Source organism: Procambarus clarkii, chromosome 32, assembly GCF_040958095.1.
Source record: "Procambarus clarkii isolate CNS0578487 chromosome 32, FALCON_Pclarkii_2.0, whole genome shotgun sequence".
In the NCBI taxonomy this organism is placed as follows: domain Eukaryota; kingdom Metazoa; phylum Arthropoda; class Malacostraca; order Decapoda; family Cambaridae; genus Procambarus; species Procambarus clarkii.
In genome coordinates, this window is record NC_091181.1 from 31,714,667 (window position 1) to 31,734,697 (window position 20,031).

Consider the following 20,031-nt stretch of genomic DNA (forward strand, 5'->3'; position numbering starts at 1 on the left):
AGGATGGCATGTTTATATATATATATATATATATATATATATATATATATATATATATTTATATATATATATATATATATATATATATATATATATATATATATATATATAATATGGTTGTGTGTACGTGTGGCTGTATGTACGTATGGCTGTATGTACGTATGGCTGCGTGTACGTATGGCTGTGTGTGTACGTGTGGCTATGTATACGTGTGGCTGTGTGTATACGTGGTGCTGCCTCCTCTGCTTATCAAGTACCTTCCTGATCTCACGTCTGCATCTTATCTATCTGTCTAATCATCGATCTGGCGTTTCCTCATCCGGCAGGAGGTTCCTGACCCCAGCTGTCTGTGTGACTGACTGCGTGACTGAGCTGAGGGTGGCTGGACACTGATCATGTTGGCGCTGGGGACACACCAGCGCCTCTAGCGGTGAAGGGGGCAGGTCCTGGAGGCACTGTGTGGACTTGAGGCACCCAGCGAGGCACTGTGTGGACTTGAGGCACCCAGCGAGGCACTGTGTAGACTTGAGGCACCCAGCGAGGCACTGTGTCGACTTGAGGCACCCAGCGAGGCACTGTGTGGACTTGAGGCACCCAGCGAGGCACTGTGTGGACTTGAGGCACCCAGCGAGGCACTGTGTCGACTTGAGGCACCCAGCGAGGCACTGTGTGGACTTGAGGCACCCAGCGAGGCACTGTGTCGACTTGAGGCACCCAGCGAGGCACTGTGTCGACTTGAGGCACCCAGCGAGGCACTGTGTGGACTTGAGGCACCCAGCGAGGCACTGTGTGGACTTGAGGCACCCAGCGAGGCACTGTGTGGACTTGAGGCACCCAGCGAGGCACTGTGTGGACTTGAGGCACCCAGCGAGGCACTGTGTCGACTTGAGGCACCCAGCGAGGCACTGTCTGCTTCAAACACTCGGTGCCACTTGGCCCTCGCCGGAGGCTTTAAATATTCCATGACGCCGCACAGTATCTTTGTTCTCAACCCGCCTTGTGTACCACAGGTGTGCCTGTGTACCACAGGTGTGCCTGTGTACCCCCAGGTGTACTTGTGTACCCTATGTGTACCAGTGTACCCCAGGTGTATTCACATTTAGAGGTGGATGTAAAAGGTCTATCTGGAGACATGTTGAACCGTGACGCCTTAGAATAGTGGACCGTCAGACGGCTGGGACCAAGAGCTGAAGCCCGGCTGTGCACGCACACCTAGGCGAGTGCAACAAGCAGCAGGCAGCAGTGAAACAACGGAAGACTGATACAAACGGTGCGTCACATTCACCGTTGTTCACACACGTCATATATTCGTCCCGCTTCTCCAGCACCAAACAACAAACACCTCACCACAAATCCACAAGACAATGATCTAAGAAAGTGACATTCAAGTATGTTTATTGAGATAAGCAAGAAATACATCTCAAAGGGATAAGAGTAGCTTAGGCTATTTCTACCCCCCCCCCCCAAAGTGGGGTAGAAATATAAGAAATATAAGAAAGATATAAGTGACATTATATCCTAATAAACAACACCTAAAAGGTAAGGTACTTGTCTTGAGAATCTCTTGTTGTTGTTCTAGATTCAGCCACTGAGAACAAAAAGTTCCAAAGTAGCACGGGCTATGGTGAGCCCGTAGTGGACTTACCTGGCACAGGAGCGGGGCTGTAACTTGGAGCATCTCTTACCATACTTATTATTATTATTTTCTACCACAGACGTGGCCACACATTTAAAATGCTAACCAGCATATATACATTTTCTTCTGTCCTCCGTGGACAGGGTTAGAGGTGAGCCCTCACGCCCCTGTGGGCGGTAATGGATGGAGCGTGGCGCGGGAGGCTGGATAGTCCCACAGTGTGGTGGGAGCAGCAGGCACAGTGACTAGACACTCGTTACTCTGGGGGAGAGGTGGTGGTGGACCAGGGGGGGGGCGAGGGGCAGGTAAAGAGGAGAGGGGGGGGGGTGGGGGGCGGGGGGGGGGCATTGACGGTCAATAAAGCCCTGTTATCCGGAAGGTCAGGCATCCTTCTTCTCACGTTTGAATAATGGTGAGAGGAGATGGAGGCGGTCAGCTTGGTGTGGTGGTGTGGTGTGGCGTGGTGTGGTGTGGCGTGGTGTGTGGTGTGGTGTGGTGTGGTGTGGCGTGGTGTGGCGTGGCGTGGCGTGGTGTGGCGGTGTACTTTGGGATGGTGGGGCAGGCTGGCTACTTCAGTGGTGGTGGGGGGAGGCTGGCTACCATATATATGGTATATAGACCATATACCTGGCTTTTACCCCCAGCACCTGAGTGTTGAGACACACACACACACACACACACACACACACACACACACACACACACACACACACACACACACACACACACACACACACACACACACACACACACGACTGTTGATAGTCAATCAGCTGTGTGTGGGTCCCATGACGGACCTAGCATACAGGGGCATACCTGGATTGTACCTAGATGAGATTCTGAGAGTTGTTCTACTGGCCAGGGGGCACCATGATAAGGCTGACCATGAAGACGAAAGGACGCCATGAGCCAGGCCAGTGGCCAGGGGTGAGCCAGGCCAGGGGTGAGCCAGGCCAGGGGTGAGCCAGGCCAGGGGTGAGCCAGGCCAGGGGGAGCCTGGGCCACTGCAAGTGTTGAAGATGACTCTCGAACTCTGTAACGTAATAATAAAGAAAGAAAATAAATAATGCAGGAATAGGTGAGGGTTTGGGGTGAGGGAGATAGAGAGGTAGAAGGGAGGTAGAGAAGTAGAGAGGGAGGTGGGGGAGTAAGGGAAGGAGTCTGACAGGAGCGAGGAGTGGTGTCAGGTGAAAGGGAAAGTTTGACAAGAAGGGAGAGACTGAGCAGTAGAAGTAGAAGAGTAGAAAGTAGAGGGTAGAAAGGGCTATCACCATCCATTCTAAACTCAGTACATACAAGACCAGGAATGGAACTTGTCTGTACTCTAGGCTGTTATCAAATGCATCCTGCTGTAAGCATGTACTCATACTCCTTAAGCCGGTGAACTAACAAGAATGCTCTACACTCTAACTTACAATATATCGGAAAATCCAAGATCTTGGGAACACAAAGTCAGGCTGTGGTGGGTATGTGGGCCTGCGGGCCGCTCCAAGCAACAGCCTGGTGGACCAAATTCTCACAAGTCGAGCCTGGCCTCGGGCCGGGCTTGGGGAGTAGAAGAACTCCCAGAACCCCATCAACCAGGTATCAATCAGATTTATCGTGAGTGCTTTGTAAGCTGTCAACTGTCCCCGCCTCCCCCCCAGGGGCCACAGGAGGAGAGTACAATGTACCAACAGTGCTACCACAGGTGCCACTGCCACCACAGGTGCCACTGTTGTTGATCCCTCATGAGTCCAGGCAGTCGTTGACTTCCACAGAATTCCACTATCAACCAGGTACCACACTGGGGGTCTGGTAGCAGCGCGCAGGACTCGTAATTCTGTGGCCTGGGGTTCGATTCCCGGACCAGGCAGAAACATCTGGGCAAAGTTTCTTTCACCCAGATGCCCTGTTACCTAGCAGTAAAGTAGGTACCTGGGAGTTAGACAGCTGTTACGGAGCTGCTTCCTGGTGTGTGTGTGGGGGGGGGGGAGGAATTAGTTACAGTTGATTGATTGACAGTTGAGAGGCGGGTTGAAAGAGCAGAGCTCAACACCTAGAACAACTAGGTGAATACACTTGGCTCTTCTCCGTTAGGTGTGGCTAGTAAGGGCTGCAGATGTGGCGGGCACGGCCTGTGAGTGTGTGGCGGGCACGGCCTGTGAGTGTGTGGCGGGCACGGCCTGTGAGTGTGTGGCGGGCACGGCCTGTGTGTGTGTGGCGGGCACGGCCTGTGAGTGTGTGGCGGGCACGGCCTGTGAGTGTGGCGGGCACGGCATAACGGTGGCAGGAAGCCCGCAGGCCCACCACCGCTAGTCGTGATTTCTCGTGGCAGGGAGGGGAGGGCGGGCAGTAGAGGAATTACAAGGGGGGGGGAGGCACAAACATAGATGCGTATGTACGTGATACGTGTACGTGATGCGTGTGTACGTGTACGCGTGCGTGTAGCAGCAAGCAGCCTGCTTTAAGGAACACGCTACACAACCCCAGAGGAAGACGCACTCAATATTATCTGGCTGCACAAGTCATCCAGTATAATATGTTCCCTGCTGTCTCACTCTCGGCCTCTCCACAAGGTCATTGTCACACCAGATATTATATCCCTCCTGGCAGGCAGGCAGGCAGGCAGGCAGGGAGGCAGGCAGGCAGGCAGGCAGGCAGGCAGGCAGGGAGGCAGGCAGGCAGGCAGGGAGGCAGGGAGGCAGGGAGGCAGGGAGGCAGGGAGGCAGGGAGGCAGGGAGGCAGGGAGGCAGGGAGGCAGGGAGGCAGGGAGGCAGGCAGGCAGGCAGGCAGGCAGGCAGGCAGGCAGGCAGGCAGGGAGGCAGGGAGGCAGGCAGGGAGGCAGGCAGGCAGGCAGGGAGGCAGGGAGGCAGGGAGGCAGGGAGGCAGGCAGGCAGGGAGGCAGGCAGGCAGGGAGGCAGGCAGGCAGGGAGGCAGGCAGGGAGGCAGGCAGGCAGGGAGGCAGGGAGGCAGGCAGGCAGGGAGGCAGGGAGGCAGGGAGGCAGGGAGGCAGGCAGGCAGGGAGGCAGGGAGGCAGGCAGGCAGGGAGGCAGGCAGGCAGGGAGGCAGGGAGGCAGGGAGGCAGGGAGGCAGGCAGGCAGGCAGGCAGGCAGGCAGGCAGGCAGGCAGGCAGGCAGGTAGGCAGGCAGGGAGGCAGGCAGGGAGGCAGGCAGGCAGGGAGGCAGGGAGGCAGGGAGGCAGGCAGGGAGGCAGGCAGGCAGGGAGGCAGGCAGGCAGGGAGGCAGGGAGGCAGGGAGGCAGGCAGGCAGGGAGGCAGGCAGGCAGGCAGGCAGGGAGGCAGGGAGGCAGGCAGGGAGGCAGGCAGGGAGGCAGGCAGGGAGGCAGGCAGGGAGGCAGGCAGGCAGGCAGGGAGGCAGGCAGGCAGGGAGGCAGGGAGGCAGGCAGGCAGGGAGGCAGGGAGGCAGGGAGGCAGGGAGGCAGGCAGGCAGGGAGGCAGGGAGGCAGGCAGGCAGGGAGGCAGGCAGGCAGGGAGGCAGGGAGGCAGGGAGGCAGGCAGGCAGGCAGGCAGGCAGGCAGGCAGGCAGGCAGGCAGGCAGGCAGGCAGGCAGGCAGGGAGGCAGGCAAGGAGGCAGGCAAGGAGGGAGGTGGAGGTTTAATTAAGGAGTGGAAAACAGGAGGTATGAGGGGGGACCATGAGGCTGGTCCTGGTATGAGGCTGGCTGACGGCCTGCCAAGCCGTCAAGCCACCGCCGTCAACACCAGCTTTACTATTTGTTCCAGACTATATTGTTCCAAACACTCAGGTCCGATAGTAAAAACTTAATGACTCCCAACGGGCCTGAAAGCACCGGTATAAAAAAGCTGTGATTTGTTCAGATCCGAGACCTATATTTATGGGCAGCACAAAACGTCCACCAGACTGTGCGACACAGTGGTTGCCAGGATCAGGTTCGGTTACCGTTACCTGTGGCAGGTGGCTGCAGGTGACGGATCTCCCAATCCTGAGCACTCCAGTTGCAAACTCTGTGAGCAGGAACTGCAAAGGCACGATCTCCCACACTACATCACCGAATGCCCAGTTATTAGACCTTTCAGACCAGTTGGCATGAGGTACCTGGAGCTTTGTAATTACTTTATTACCTCGCGTGTTCTTGAGGATATAATGCACCCGAACACCATAATGAGAGCAAGTGTTGGCGGAGAAGGCAGGCAAGGGTGAAAATCGTCAAACAAGCCAGTGGAGGCTACTGAACATAAGGCTCTGTATGACTAACCATCCTGCGAGATGGGGGACATTTTAGTATCAGTGCTACCTTATTCACTCTTGTGTTCTAAACCCTCTTTTTTATTAGTACATAAAGGTACATCTGCATTAGTGCAGCTACCCTACACTATATGAAGTAGCTAACCCCTTTCAGTTCAGTGTTCAATAAACCCTTGAACTATATGTTTAACACTTCTCTAACCCTGTCCATGGAGGACAGAAGAAAATGTATATATTCTGGTTAGCATTGTAAATGTGTGGCCACGTCTGTGGTAGAAAAAAATAAAAAAAATAAATAAAAAAAAAATAAAAAATATTTTTTTTAACACATTAGTTACATCTGCATTAGTAAAATTTTTTTTTTTTTTATTAAGTTATGAGGTACATCTGCATTAGTGCAGCTACCCTAGACTATATGAAGTGGAGTACAGTGTGTCAAAAACGCTAACTAGGTGATGCTATAAAATCCCCATCACACAGGATGGTTAGTCATACAGAGGCATGTGATAAGCGGTCTGCACTGGCAGACTCCGGATGCATTTTGAGGATATCAACAACACAAGATTGAATAAGGTAGCAGTGGTAATACAAGTCCCCATCTCGCAGGATGGTTAGTCATACAGAGCCATGTGTTTAATAGCCTGCACTGGCAAATTTTGGGTATACTGTGAGGATATCTTCAAGAATACGAGAGTGAATAAAGTAATTGCAAAGCTCCAGGTACCTCATGCCAACTGGTCTGAAAGGTCTAATAACTGGGCATTCAGTGATGTAGTGCGGGATTAATTAAAAAGTTGGAATGGTCCCCAACTCTAGGGGAAACACACCTAATATTTCACACGACTACATGGACAGCCTATGTTTGTCCCTCACCCCCCATAACCCCCCCGTTCAAAGTTGAGTGACACCAGCTGACCCCAAATATATGAAATATGATGCAGTCCACAGCAGCGTAGGAAATAACATTTAATTCACTCGAATTATCGCAGACTCGAACTTGGGCCTCAAAAGTACAAAACTGTTGCCCAACTACCGAGGCCATGAAGACCCACAATAAGGAAGGATCTCAGAAGTACCCAACCAGTACCTATCCCGTCCGTACCCAACCAGTACCCATCCCGTCCGTACCCAACCAGTACCCATCCCGTCCGTACCCAACCGGTACCCATCCCGTCCGTACCCAACCGGTACCCATCCCGTCCGTACCCAACCAGTACCCATCCCGTCCGTACCCAACCAGTACCCATCCCGTCCGTACCCAACCAGTACCCATCCCGTCCGTACCCAACCGGTACCCATCCCGTCCGTACCCAACCGGTACCCATCCCGTCCGTACCCAACCAGGTACCCATCCCGTCCGTACCCAACCAGTACCCATCCCGTCCGTACCCAACCAGTACCCATCCCGTCCGTACCCAACCGGTACCCATCCCGTCCGTACCCAACCAGTACCCATCCCGTCCGTACCCAACCAGTACCCATCCCGTCCGTACCCAACCGGTACCCATCCCGTCCGTACCCAACCAGTACCCAACAGTCTAAATGTTGAGGTTTTCCACACCTTCAACCTTTCTATTTTAATAAAATCCACAATTCAAATCCCCCAAATTGACTCACAATTACGAAAGTAAATGAGAGATATAAAACATTTCCTCTACCTTAATAATGGTATTGAATGTCGACGCCTCCTTGAAGTTCGCACCTGTGTGGTGTGTCCCTTGCAGGTGTGTACCGCTCAGGCACACACCTGGAGCACGGCAGGTCAGGTGTGTGCGTCTAAAAGAGACGCATTGTGTGTCCTGGTGGAGGCTGTTGTAGTGAGGGGTGGTCCGCAGGTTCTTAAGATGAAAGAATAGTGAAAATAGTGAATAGTGAAAACTTCACTATTAAGGCGACCAGAAGGAGGGTGAGAGGAGAGCGCCCTTTTTGTTAACTGTCCTGCGGTGATAGTGAGGGTGACGGAGTCACCTTCACCTACTCGAGCCTGGCCTCGGGCCGGGCTTGGGGGGAGTAGAAGAACTCCCAGAACCCCATCAAGCAGACAGGTACTCCCAGCGAGCATAAAATGTATTGCCGGAACAACCGTGGACATCTTCAAGAGGAAACTAGATTGTTTCCTGCAAGGAGTGCCGGACCAACCGGGCTGTGGTGGGTATGTGGGCCTGCGGGCCGCTCCAAGCAACAGCCTGGTGGACCAAACTCTCACAAGTCAAGCCTGGCCTCGGGCCGGGCTTGGGGAGAGTAGAACTCCCAGAACCCCATCAACCAGGTATCAACCAGGTATCAGGGTACCGTGTCTCCAGAATCACTCTACCGTGTCGCCCGCATGTTCGTAGTTTTCATGGGAAAGTTTCATGGATGAATTGATGCGGCAACATAAAAACAAACTTCTAAATGATTGCGTCAAATAGCATCACGATAACGATTGCGCCGTGTTTTGTGGTGGCTGACACAACACGTCAGGTTCCCAGACGCACATGAGCGATACACGCTCTTGTTGCTGTTTTAGATTCAGCTGCTCGGAACAGCAGTTTCAAGCAGCACGGGCTATGGCGAGCCCTGAATGGACTCGAAACTCTTGGACTCGCATTATAAGGAATGAAATAAATATTTCAAATTGTCTGCCTATCTTCTAGAAAACGTGTTTGTATGCAGGCGAGGAGTCACAATAACGTGGCTAAAGTATGTTGACCAGACCACACACTAGAAGGTGAAGGGACGACGACGACGTTTCGGTCCGTCCTGGACCATTCTCAAGTCGATTTGAGAATGGTCCAGGACGGACCGAAACGTCGTCGTCCCTTCTATAAGGGACTATAAGGCTAGAAACGTCGTCTATAAGGCTGTTGCTTGCAGCAACCCCGCATATCCATTACAGTCCTTCTGACCCGGCACTTCCAGCAAACCTAACCTCTTGAACACTTCACACGCAGATTGATTGATAAAAGATTAAGCCACCTAAGACTTCACACGCATACCAACAGTATTTCTTATACTTGGCCTGGTCGACGACCGGGCCGCGGGGTCGCTGAGCCCCGGAATCACCTCAAGGTAGGCAAGAGAAGGGTGAAGAGCTTGAGACGAGGACAACGGTGTACTGTGACACCTGTCCTGCAGTCTTCAGCAGGTGTAGCGTCTCACGAGACGGTGGGTAATAGGTGTGGGTGAAATTGGTTAATGTGGGCTAATTACACACAGAAATCACAATAGCGTGATGCATCAAACGAACAAATCCACAAGGGCCGTTCGGAACCCTCGTCACGGCTCTTGTGGATGTGTTCATGGGGTGATTGTTGTGTGTGGTGTGGCTCCGGAGGAGGGCGGCGAGCGTCAGGTGGGGCGGATGTACACATTGGTGTCTGGGAGACGTCTCTCTCTCTCTCTCTCTCTCTGTCTCTCCCTACCTTCACAAAATTATCGTCCCCGGCCCCCCTGTGTCCGTCCGTCCCCTCCCCCCCTCTCTGTCTGTCTCTCTCTCTGTCTCTCTCTCTGTCTCTCTCTCTGTCTCTCTCTCTCTCTGTCTCTCTCTCTGTCTCTCTCTCTGTCTCTCTGTCTCTCTCTCTGTCTCTCTGTCTCTCTCTCTGTCTCTCTCTCTGTCTCTCTCTCTGTCTCTCTCTCTGTCTCTCTCTCTGTCTCTCTCTCTGTCTCTCTCTCTGTCTCTCTCTCTGTCTCTCTCTCTGTCTCTCTCTCTGTCTCTCTCTCTGTCTCTCTCTCTGTCTCTCTCTCTGTCTCTCTCTCTGTCTCTCTCTCTGTCTCTCTCTCTGTCTCTCTCTCTGTCTCTCTCTCTGTCTCTCTCTCTGTCTCTCTCTCTGTCTCTCTCTCTGTCTCTCTCTCTGTCTCTCTCTCTGTCTCTCTGTCTGTCTCTCTGTCTGTCTCTCTGTCTGTCTCTCTGTCTGTCTCTCTCTGTCTTTGTCTCTCTGTCTTTGTCTCTGTCTCTCTCTCTGTCTGTCTGTCACTGACTGCTGTCGGAGCCCTCCGTGTTGCGAGTAATTATGGAGTGGGAGCCGTTGACGAAGTACCCGACACATTAACCGAGTGACATTCATTGCGAGCTGGCAAGGTGAGAGCGCTTCCTCCTCTCCATGGGGTAGGAGGGTGGAGGGAAGTGCAGCAGCTCTACACTATGTGTAGAGTAACACAAGAGTTACCTCACTAGGCTAGAGCAACGCTCTTCACACTTCTTGTGAGCTGGCACACTCCTCCAGGTCATTATTGTTGCCATCGAAGGAGAGGTCCAAGGGTGTTATGTAGCAACCCGTCCTCAGACTCGAGTCCATTCCATCCAGCGGTCGACCCCAAAGATGCATTCATCAATATTAATACATGCTGTACATTCAAAATAGGAATTTTCTCAAACATAAATTAATATTGTTATATATTAGCATATTGTGCATATTTAGGCATTTGGTTAGGTTAGGTGTTTAGGTTCTGTTGGCGATTACTTATATTTGTAGTACGTGGGTGAAGCATTTACAGCGTTGTGGTTCGAACACAAGTCGTCAGCGAAGCACTTGTTCCGGAAGTGTTCGGACGTCAGCAGTCGTGAGTCGTGTGTAAACAGTTTTTTTTTCATTCATAAAAGCTGGGTTTGAATGACCGCGGCCCGGGCATCGACCAGGCCTCCTGGTCGATGGTCTGGTCGATGACCGGGCCGCGGGGACGGTAAGACCCGGAAACAGTTCAAGGTAACTTCAAGGTAGGTCTGTAGTTACGCTCAATGCGGTCATATTCGGTGCTGATGGGTCAGCTTCAGACAGCACTGTACCTCAGCACTGTACCTCAGCACTGTACCTCAGCACTGTACCTCAGCACACTACCGCTGGCAGACTCTCACGTCAGTCTAGTGACGAATCACAACTGGAAAATGACAGTCAAATAAGAGCATACAGCTCAGCTTAGCACACAGCACAGTACAGGACGAGCACACAGCACAGTACAGGACGAGCACACAGCACAGTACAGGACGAGCACACAGCACAGTACAGGACGAGCACACAGCACAGTACAGGACGAGCACACAGCACAGTACAGGACGAGCACACAGCACAGTACAGGACGAGCACACAGCACAGTACAGGACGAGCACACAGCACAGTACAGGACGAGCACACAGCACAGTACAGGACGAGCACACAGCACAGTACAGGACGAGCACACAGCACCGTACAGGACGAGCACACAGCACAGTACAGGACGAGCCCACAGCACAGTACAGGACGAGCCCCCAGCACAGTACAGGACGAGCCCACAGCACAGTACAGGACGAGCCCACAGCACAGTACAGGACGAGCCCCCAGCACAGTACAGGACGAGCCCCCAGCACAGTACAGGACGAGCCCCCAGCACAGTACAGGACGAGCCCACAGCACAGTACAGGACGAGCCCACAGCACAGTACAGGACGAGCCCCCAGCACAGTACAGGACGAGCCCCCAGCACAGTACAGGACGAGCCCCCAGCACAGTACAGGACGAGCCCCCAGCACAGTACAGGACGAGCCCACAGCACAGTACAGGACGAGCCCACAGCACAGTACAGGACGAGCCCACAGCACAGTACAGGACGAGCCCACAGCACAGTACAGGACGAGCCCCCAGCACAGTACAGGACGAGCCCACACCACAGCACAGGACGAGCCCACACAGCACAGTACAGGACGAGTACACAGCACAGTACAGGACGAGCCCACAGCACAGTACAGGACGAGCCCACAGCACAGTACAGGACGAGCCCACAGCACAGTACATGACGAGCCCACAGCACAGTACAGGACGAGCCCACAGCACAGTACAGGACGAGCCCACAGCACAGTACAGGACGAGCCCACAGCACAGCACAGGACGAGCACACACAGCACAGTGCAGGACGAGTACACAGCACAGCACAGGACGAGCCCACACAGCACAGCACAGCACAGGACGAGTACACAGCACAGCAGTAGCCACAGCGGCGGCTGGTGACGGGGGAATCGAGGAGGCGGCGTCCAGGGTGAGCAATGGGAGCCATCATACCCGAGAATGATTAAAATAATGGTGGTGTGATGGGCAATCTGAGGGGCGAGTCAGGGGGATGGGACGGAAGACAGGAAATCAGGAAGGGAAAAGGGAAGGTCAGGCAGAGGCCGGCAGGGTGAGAGAAGGGAGGGATTGGTACTGGGTAGGTACCAGTAGCGCCAATAGGTACTGGGTAGGTACCAGTAGCGCCAATAGGTACTTGTAGGTACCAGTAGGGCGAGCGTTCAGCGTAACACGGAGAAAGATCCTGGATACAGGGGTAGATACCAGCAGCACTTTACTCGGCAGCCATAGCTCCTCTGCATAAGGGAGGTAGTAAAGCAGACATAGCTCCTCTTGACAAAGGGAGCACAGTCCTTGCATCACTACCATTTCTCATTCTTATATCGGATATAGACAAAAATACTAGTCAAGTCTTCGTTTCAGTCTTTGCAGATGATACAAAAATTGTGCCGTTCTCTGACTAGAACCAGTGAAGAGTAGAGGTGCCAGAGACACAATCAGAGAGCACTGTCTTAACTTCAGGGGTCCACAGCTGTTCAACACGCTCCTAGGGGCGTGGGAAGCCACAGGGGTGGTGGCCCCAGGGGTGGGGGGGTGGGGGAAGCCACAGGGGTGGGAGCCCCAGGGGTGGGGGGGGGAAGCCACAGGGGTAGTGGCCCCAGGGGGGGGAAGCCACAGGGAGGCGCGTCCTTATCACACTTCCTCCGCCATCAAAGTAAAAATGTTATAATTAGTAAGAATTCGTCACGCGATACTGGTTTGTCCTGGTTACCTGTCCGTGCCCTCCAGTCACCTGTCCGTGCCCTCCAGCCACCTGTCCGTGCCCTCCAGCCACCTGTCCGTGCCCTCCAGCCACCTGTCCGTGCCCTCCAGCCACACCTGACACCAGAGTGACACAACCCGTCACACCTGACCTTACCACTGACTACCGTCGGTAGACAGAGTCGACTAAGTCGTACACAAGGTCTGTAGTTCACTGTTAGGTGAGTACATGGTAGGATCAGCCAGGGCTGTGGTAGTACTGGTCGGCCGCACCTCGCGTGTCTCTCCCTGTCACTCTCTCATCCCTCTCCCTCTCTCCCTCCCTCTCTCACCCCCTCCCTCCCTATCTCTCCCCCCCCCCCTTCCTCCTTGTGTCTCTCCCCCCTTCCTCCCTCCCTCTCCACAATCACACGCCACCCACGATGATTTAAAGCGTTGGATTCTTTACAAGAAATCTTTACGAAATCTCGTCTGATTGATTTTTATCCTTCTCTCTCTCTCTGCCTATCTCCACCTGCATCATGCCCCACCTGGCGGAGGTGTCCTGTCGGGAGACCGTGACCACGGTGGGTGTCCTTGCTCTGGCGTTCATGGCGTCCACCCCTGCCTTAATAATGGTGGTACAGGGGGTGGAGATCCTCAGGAGGAGGGAGGCAGTGTTCCTGCAGATTAAGCCTGGACAGGATGTTTTGAGATGCTCACTATGTGGGCCACAAGCTTCACTGTAGCTTGTCTGATCAGGCAGTCAGTCACTAGGGAAGCCTGGCCTCAAGTCGGGATACCATATTACAACAAATCGAAATAGGTAACCTATCGTAAATAGTGTACATATTACAAGGGGTTCAGAGACGCTCCGGCATGTACAACAGTCCATTGTATGTTGAGAGCGGCACCTAAAAGCTGTACTACCTACCCCCACATCCCCTACAGGCACAACGGGGCGAGGACACGCGCTCCGAATTGAAGATGGAGCGTGAATGCCCTCCCGAACTAAATGAAATGACTGAGAACGGTGTGTTTACATGCGAGGACCAGCACCTGGAAGGTGACCCAAGCCGCGGCTCCACACGGGACGCCCACACCAACGTGGTAACGCCAGTGGCCAGGACATATCGGGAGACCTTTCAGAAACATTGGCACGGCGGCCTCCTGGGCGTTGGTTACACACACGTGCCCAAGTGACACGCACGACGGCACGTAACCCAATCTAACCCAAACACAGAAGTCAGACTGTTAAAGTTGAGGGGTATAGAGCGAGGTTCGTACACCCCGGTAGTGTGGAACACAGAGTAGAACACTACCAGGGAAGAGAATAGAGTTTAATAGTAGATGATGTATCGCCTGTAAGGATTTGATCAAATCTGAGAGATACAGAGGGCAAATACCGCCTTGGGAAGTTTACCTTACCTACTTCGTTCCTTACCTTATGGGGTAACATTAGCGAGGAACTAATGTAATAATAATATAATATTATATAGCGTAGTTATAGCTATAAATTATAAGCAAGAGAGATACAACGTTGAATTGTCCTACATTCTGCTCCATAGTGTCGTTAACAATATACAAAATTGTGAAGCAAATTGACAAGATGAACAAAGAAATGATGACTATTGTGAGTAGTTGAACAAAAGTGGCCTTGGTGGATGCTAGAAGCACGGATGAGTGACAAGGATGTCGGAGGGAGGCCTTCAGTGCAACGGTAGTGAGCAAGAGGAATGTTACAGGACCCTAGTTCGCAAACTGTGGTCTACGAACTCCGTTCTGAAGCTGTGGTCTACGAACTCCGTTCTGAAGCTGTAGTCTACGAACTCCGTTCTGAAGCTGTGGTCTACGAACTCCGTTCTGAAGCTGTGGTCTACGAACTCCGTTCTGAAGCTGTGGTCTACGAACTCCGTTCTGAAGCTGTGGTCTACGAACTCCGTTCTGAAGCTGTGGTCTACGAACTCCGTTCTGAAGCTGTGGTCTACGAACTCCGTTCTCAAGCTGTGGTCTACGAACTCCGTTCTCAAGCTGTGGTCTACGAACTCCGTTCTCAAGCTGTGGTCTACGAACTCCGTTCTCAAGCTGTGGTCTACGAACTCCGTTCTCAAGCTGTGGTCTACGAACTCCGTTCTCAAGCTGTGGTCTACGAACTCCGTTCTCAAGCTGTGGTCTACGAACTCCGTTCTCAAGCTGTGGCCTACGAACTCCGTTCTCAAGCTGTGGCCTACGAACTCCGTTCTCAAGCTGTGGCCTACGAACTCCGTTCTCAAGCTGTGGCCTACGAACTCCGTTCTCAAGCTGTGGCCTACGAACTCCGTTCTGAAGCTGTGGCCTACGAACTCCGTTCTGAAGCTGTGGCCTACGAACTCCGTTCTCAAGCTGTGGCCTACGAACTCCGTTCTCAAGCTGTGGCCTACGAACTCCGTTCTCAAGCTGTGGCCTACGAACTCCGTTCTCAAGCTGTGGCCTACGAACTCCGTTCTCAAGCTGTGGCCTACGAACTCCGTTCTCAAGCTGTGGCCTACGAACTCCGTTCTCAAGCTGTGGCCTACGAACTCCGTTCTCAAGCTGTGGCCTACGAACTCCGTTCTCAAGCTGTGGCCTACGAACTCCGTTCTCAAGCTGTGGCCTACGAACTCCGTTCTCAAGCTGTGGCCTACGAACTCCGTTCTCAAGCTGTGGCCTACGAACTCCGTTCTCAAGCTGTGGCCTACGAACTCCGTTCTCAAGCTGTGGCCTACGAACTCCGTTCTCAAGCTGTGGCCTACGAACTCCGTTCTCAAGCTGTGGCCTACGAACTCCGTTCTCAAGCTGTGGCCTACGAACTCCGTTCTCAAGCTGTGGCCTACGAACTCCGTTCTCAAGCTGTGGCCTACGAACTCCGTTCTCAAGCTGTGGCCTACGAACTCCGTTCTCAAGCTGTGGCCTACGAACTCCGTTCTCAAGCTGTGGCCTACGAACTCCGTTCTCAAGCTGTGGCCTACGAACTCCGTTCTCAAGCTGTGGCCTACGAACTCCGTTCTGAAGCTGTGGCCTACGAACTCCGTTCTGAAGCTGTGGCCTACGAACTCCGTTCTCAAGCTGTGGCCTACGAACTCCGTTCTCAAGCTGTGGCCTACGAACTCCGTTCTCAAGCTGTGGCCTACGAACTCCGTTCTCAAGCTGTGGCCTACGAACTCCGTTCTCAAGCTGTGGCCTACGAACTCCGTTCTCAAGCTGTGGCCTACGAACTCCGTTCTCAAGCTGTGGCCTACGAACTCCGTTCTCAAGCTGTGGCCTACGAACTCCGTTCTCAAGCTGTGGCCTACGAACTCCGTTCTCAAGCTGTGGCCTACGAACTCCGTTCTCAAGCTGTGGCCTACGAACTCCGTTCTCAAGCTGTGGCCTACGAACTCCGTTCTCAAGCTGTGGCCTACGAACTCCGTTCTCAAGCTGTGGCCTACGAACTCCGTTCTGGTTTCCCGCTGAAAACTGGTATAACTTCGAAAAACAACAAATGAGACCACACAAGTGAGTCTACACGCAGGTAGACTAGTACAACGTAAACTGTCGAAGTCTCTTCAATTACTGATAATTTCACTTCACATTTCCCCCAGCACAGCTGGTTCTGGGTTTAATTGGCTGTGTCGTCTTTGTGTAAACTCTTAGCAACTTTTACTTAGTTAACGTAGCTTGAAGGTTTTAAGCCAAATTGGCGTGCGTGTGTGTGTGTGTGTGTGTGTGTGTGTGTGTGTGTGTGTGTGTGTGCGCGTGTGTGTGTGTGTGTGTGTGTGTGTGTGTGTTGTGAGGCCCCACGCTCTCATTACCGGCAATAATATTGTCATGTCATAGGAGACGAATGTGTCATTGGGGGTCGTCTGGAGGTTGGACGAGCATGATCTGAGAAGCACGAGGCTACGCTCGTCCAAGCTCCTGTCCACACCAATGACGTCATTTTTGTTTTTGTTTTTAATTAGATCATCAATTATGTGTGTGTATCCAGCCATGTATTATCCTCCGGGCTCGCCCAAGCTGTCCATGTATCATCATACATGTATAATTTAACTGTGAAGCATATACATGATGAGGGACGATGGTGGCGAGTTCACTGTGCATCGACTGGACACTGTCCTCGGCTTATAGGGCCCTTAATGTAGCTCTTATTCCGGGTGTCCACTAGAGCGTTCAGTGGGGGACCATATAGAGCTATACAGCATGCATCTGTCACTATTTTCCAACTTTTAGTCCTGTATATATTTGTATTTACTCCGACACCTAATGCAGGTATGTTCCAACGCCTCTGATTTACCTGTTCATATCAGTATATGAACTGATGTAGGTGCCCGACGTTCCCCGGCACCACAGGGTATATCATTGTGGTTATACCTCGCTATATTGTATACCGTAGCCTAACAGTTCTTCCATATTTATGATGGTATACCACTTCAGTGATTAGCGGCCCCGGGCTTGGACGAGCCGTATACTGAGAGGGGGCTCATCAGGCTGTGCTTGTCCGAGCTGCTCCTGCTGAACTCTCCCATATAATAATAATCGTCACACGGATGTAGGTTCGAACCCTCGTCACGGCGAGGGGAGCCGGTCGGCCGAGCGGACAGCACACTGGACTTGTGATCCTGTGGTCCGGGTTCGATCCCGGACGCCGGAGAGAAACAATGGGCAGAGTTTCTTTCACTCTATGCCCCTGTTACCTAGCAGTAAAATAGGTACCTGGGTGTTAGTCAGCTGTCACAGGCTGCTTCCTGGGGGTGGAGGCCTGGTCGAGGACCAGGCCGCGGGGACACTAAAAAAAAAAAAAAAAAGCCCCGAAATCATCTCAAGATAACCTCAAGATACGGCCCCTTGTGGATTTGTTCATTTAATAATCGTCAATTTGTTTCTACGACGTTATCAAAAAGCTTTATTTCTCAATTATAGTTAAATATTATTATTATATACCATACTTTTTGTTTATATTTATGCCTAGGGTAGGTTAGGTTAGGTTAGGTTAGGTGTCTTGGATCTGTTGGCAATTATTTATATGTGATATCTTGAGATATATTGAGCAACCCGTCCTCGACTCAAGTCCATTACATCCAGCGGTCGACCCCACAGACGCATTCATAAACTTTAACATGCTGTTCATTCAAAACGGGAATTTTCTCAAGTATAAATTAATATTATAATAGCATATTGTGCATATATAGGCATAGGTTAGGTTAGGTTAGGTGTTTAGGTTCTGTTGGTGATTATTTGTATTTGTAGTACGTGGGTGAAGCATTTATAGCGTTGTGGTTCGAACAAAATTCGTCAGTGAAGCACTTGTTCCGGATATGTTCGAACGTCAGCAATTGTGAGTCGTGTGTAAACAGCTTTTCATTCATAAACAGGGGGTTTGGCGGGTGCATGGAATCACTTTTAGATCTTTGTTTGGAGGACGGGCTGGATTCGAATAGAGATCGTCAGCGAAGCACTTGTTCGAGAAGTGTTCGAACATCATCCGTTGAGTCATGTATAAACCCGTTTCATCCATTAATAAAAGGTTTGGCGGCCGGATTGTTGATGAGGACATTTGTTGATTTAGGAAGTGAGTGAAGCACTTGTTCGAGAAAGGTTACGATATAATCAGTTGAGAGTCCCGTGTAACAATGGACTAGCGAACACTTGACTAATGGTTTGAGGTGGTTGCGATGATTGGCTCCAGGTGACGTGTCATCTTTTTCCACCAATCATAGTCATTAAAGTGGAGGTGGTATTGGAATAGCGATCGTTAATAAGAGAGTGCTTGACCCCTCCTGACCTCGTGGTTAGAGCCCCATATTGAGCTCGAGTGCCTCCTATTGGGGGGGAGGGGGGCAGGGTATGGTGGTCCTCAGGGTAACACCATCTGCATGTTGGGGAATATGGTCGTTTGGAGCATTGTATTTCATTTGAGGTTGTGTGTTACGTCAATACTTGCCTCTATCCTCTACCCCTCTCCCTCATTCCCCCTCTCCCTCATTCCCCCTCTCCCTCATTCCCCCTCTCCCTCATTCCCCCTCTCCCTCGTGACCCCTCTCCCTCGTGACCCCTCTCCCTCGTGACCCCTCTCCCTCGTGACCCCTCTCCCTCGTGACCCCTCTCCCTCGTGACCCCTCTCCCTCGTGACCCCTCTCCCTCGTGACCCCTCTCCCTCATGCCTCCCTCATTCATGCCTCCCTCCCACACAGCCCCGGCCAGCAACACATTCTTGCATACAATAAATTCATGTGATGTGATTAGAGTTTGCTTCCCTGGGCCAAGTCAATCGAGCCAGCTGCTCATACCAGGTAATGCTTCACCTTAGTTCCAGGAAGGTCCAGGCGACCCTTAAACCTGGTTCCTGGAAGGTCCAGGCGACCCTTAAACCTGGTTCCTGGACGTTACTCCACAACACAAAGGTAACCTTAATTGAATTTTCTTTTTTTCCTTTTTGTTTTGATTTGGCAAGTGTTTGGTTTATTTTGTATGGAGTGACGTCACTCTTGTGGTTGGTGTGTGTGTGTGTGTGTGTGTGTGTGTGTGTGTGTGTGTGTGTGTGTGTGTGTGTGTGTGTGTGTGTGTGTGTGTGTGTGTGTGTGTGTGTTTTCTCCCCCCCCACCCCTTCCCTCTCCCCTTCTCCCTCTTTCTTGGTTCTTCACTTCGTCCTCCCTATTTTCTCCTTCAGAATTTTTTGTTTATATAAATATACACTGAAAAAACTATTAAAAAAACACTAAATATTTCTCACTTGACTCCATGAAAATTGCACGGGGGAGATTAGGGGGGTTTCTAAACGCTAATATATTTTTAAAGTATTTGACTTGACTTAGCCGGCATGAGCCTATGTCCGTCCCGTACCTCAGACCAGTTCTCCTGCATAGTTGAGCAAGGTTAACCCAAGCATCTGACCTCCAACTTTTGACAGACAGACTCAGACGGACGGACGGATATTTTATGATGACCAGACCACACACTAGAAATTGAAGAGACGACGACGTTTCGGTCCGTCCTGGACCATTCTCAAGTCGATTGTGATGAGGACAGGTAGGGACAGGAATTAAATTCGGATATTTTATCTTGTATATATAGATTAATGGAAGTCCTCATCAAGGCTGCTGATTTCTGAAGTTCTAGGAACATGGAAGCTGTATTGACATTTCAATTCTCTGTCCTAATATTTATAGCTTTGGCTCACAATCCTACTTTCAAGGCTTCATGGGGGCAACCTTGCATTTAGAAGTTTGGGGGCCAGATTCACGAAGCAGTTACGCAAGTACTTACGAACGTGTACATCTTTCCACAATCTTTGGCTGCTTTGTTTACCGTTATTAAACAGTTAATGAGCTCCGAAGCACCAGGAGGCTGATTATAACAATAACAACAGTTGATTGGGAAGTTTTCATTCTTGTAAACTGTTTAATAAATGTAAACAAAGCCGTCAAAGATTGAGGA

At 51.8% G+C, this 20,031-nt stretch overlaps 2 protein-coding genes across 3 annotated transcripts in view; both read left to right on the top strand.

The window, feature by feature from the left end:
- LOC123759363 (uncharacterized) overlaps positions 1-20,031 on the top strand; it is a 159,669-nt gene that overhangs the window by 79,568 nt on the left and 60,070 nt on the right. The gene's annotated exons all lie outside the window — the stretch shown is intronic.
- LOC138370504 (uncharacterized) lies at positions 14,337-16,103 on the top strand. The gene has a single exon (XM_069334880.1). It carries the CDS (start codon positions 14,337-14,339, stop codon positions 16,101-16,103), a length of 1,767 nt encoding a protein of 588 aa, XP_069190981.1.

Bases quoted from the DNA above. Each gene is read 5' to 3' on its own strand.
- LOC138370504 (XM_069334880.1), top strand. From the start codon at position 14,337: ATGTTACAGGACCCTAGTTCGCAAACTGTGGTCTACGAACTCCGTTCT.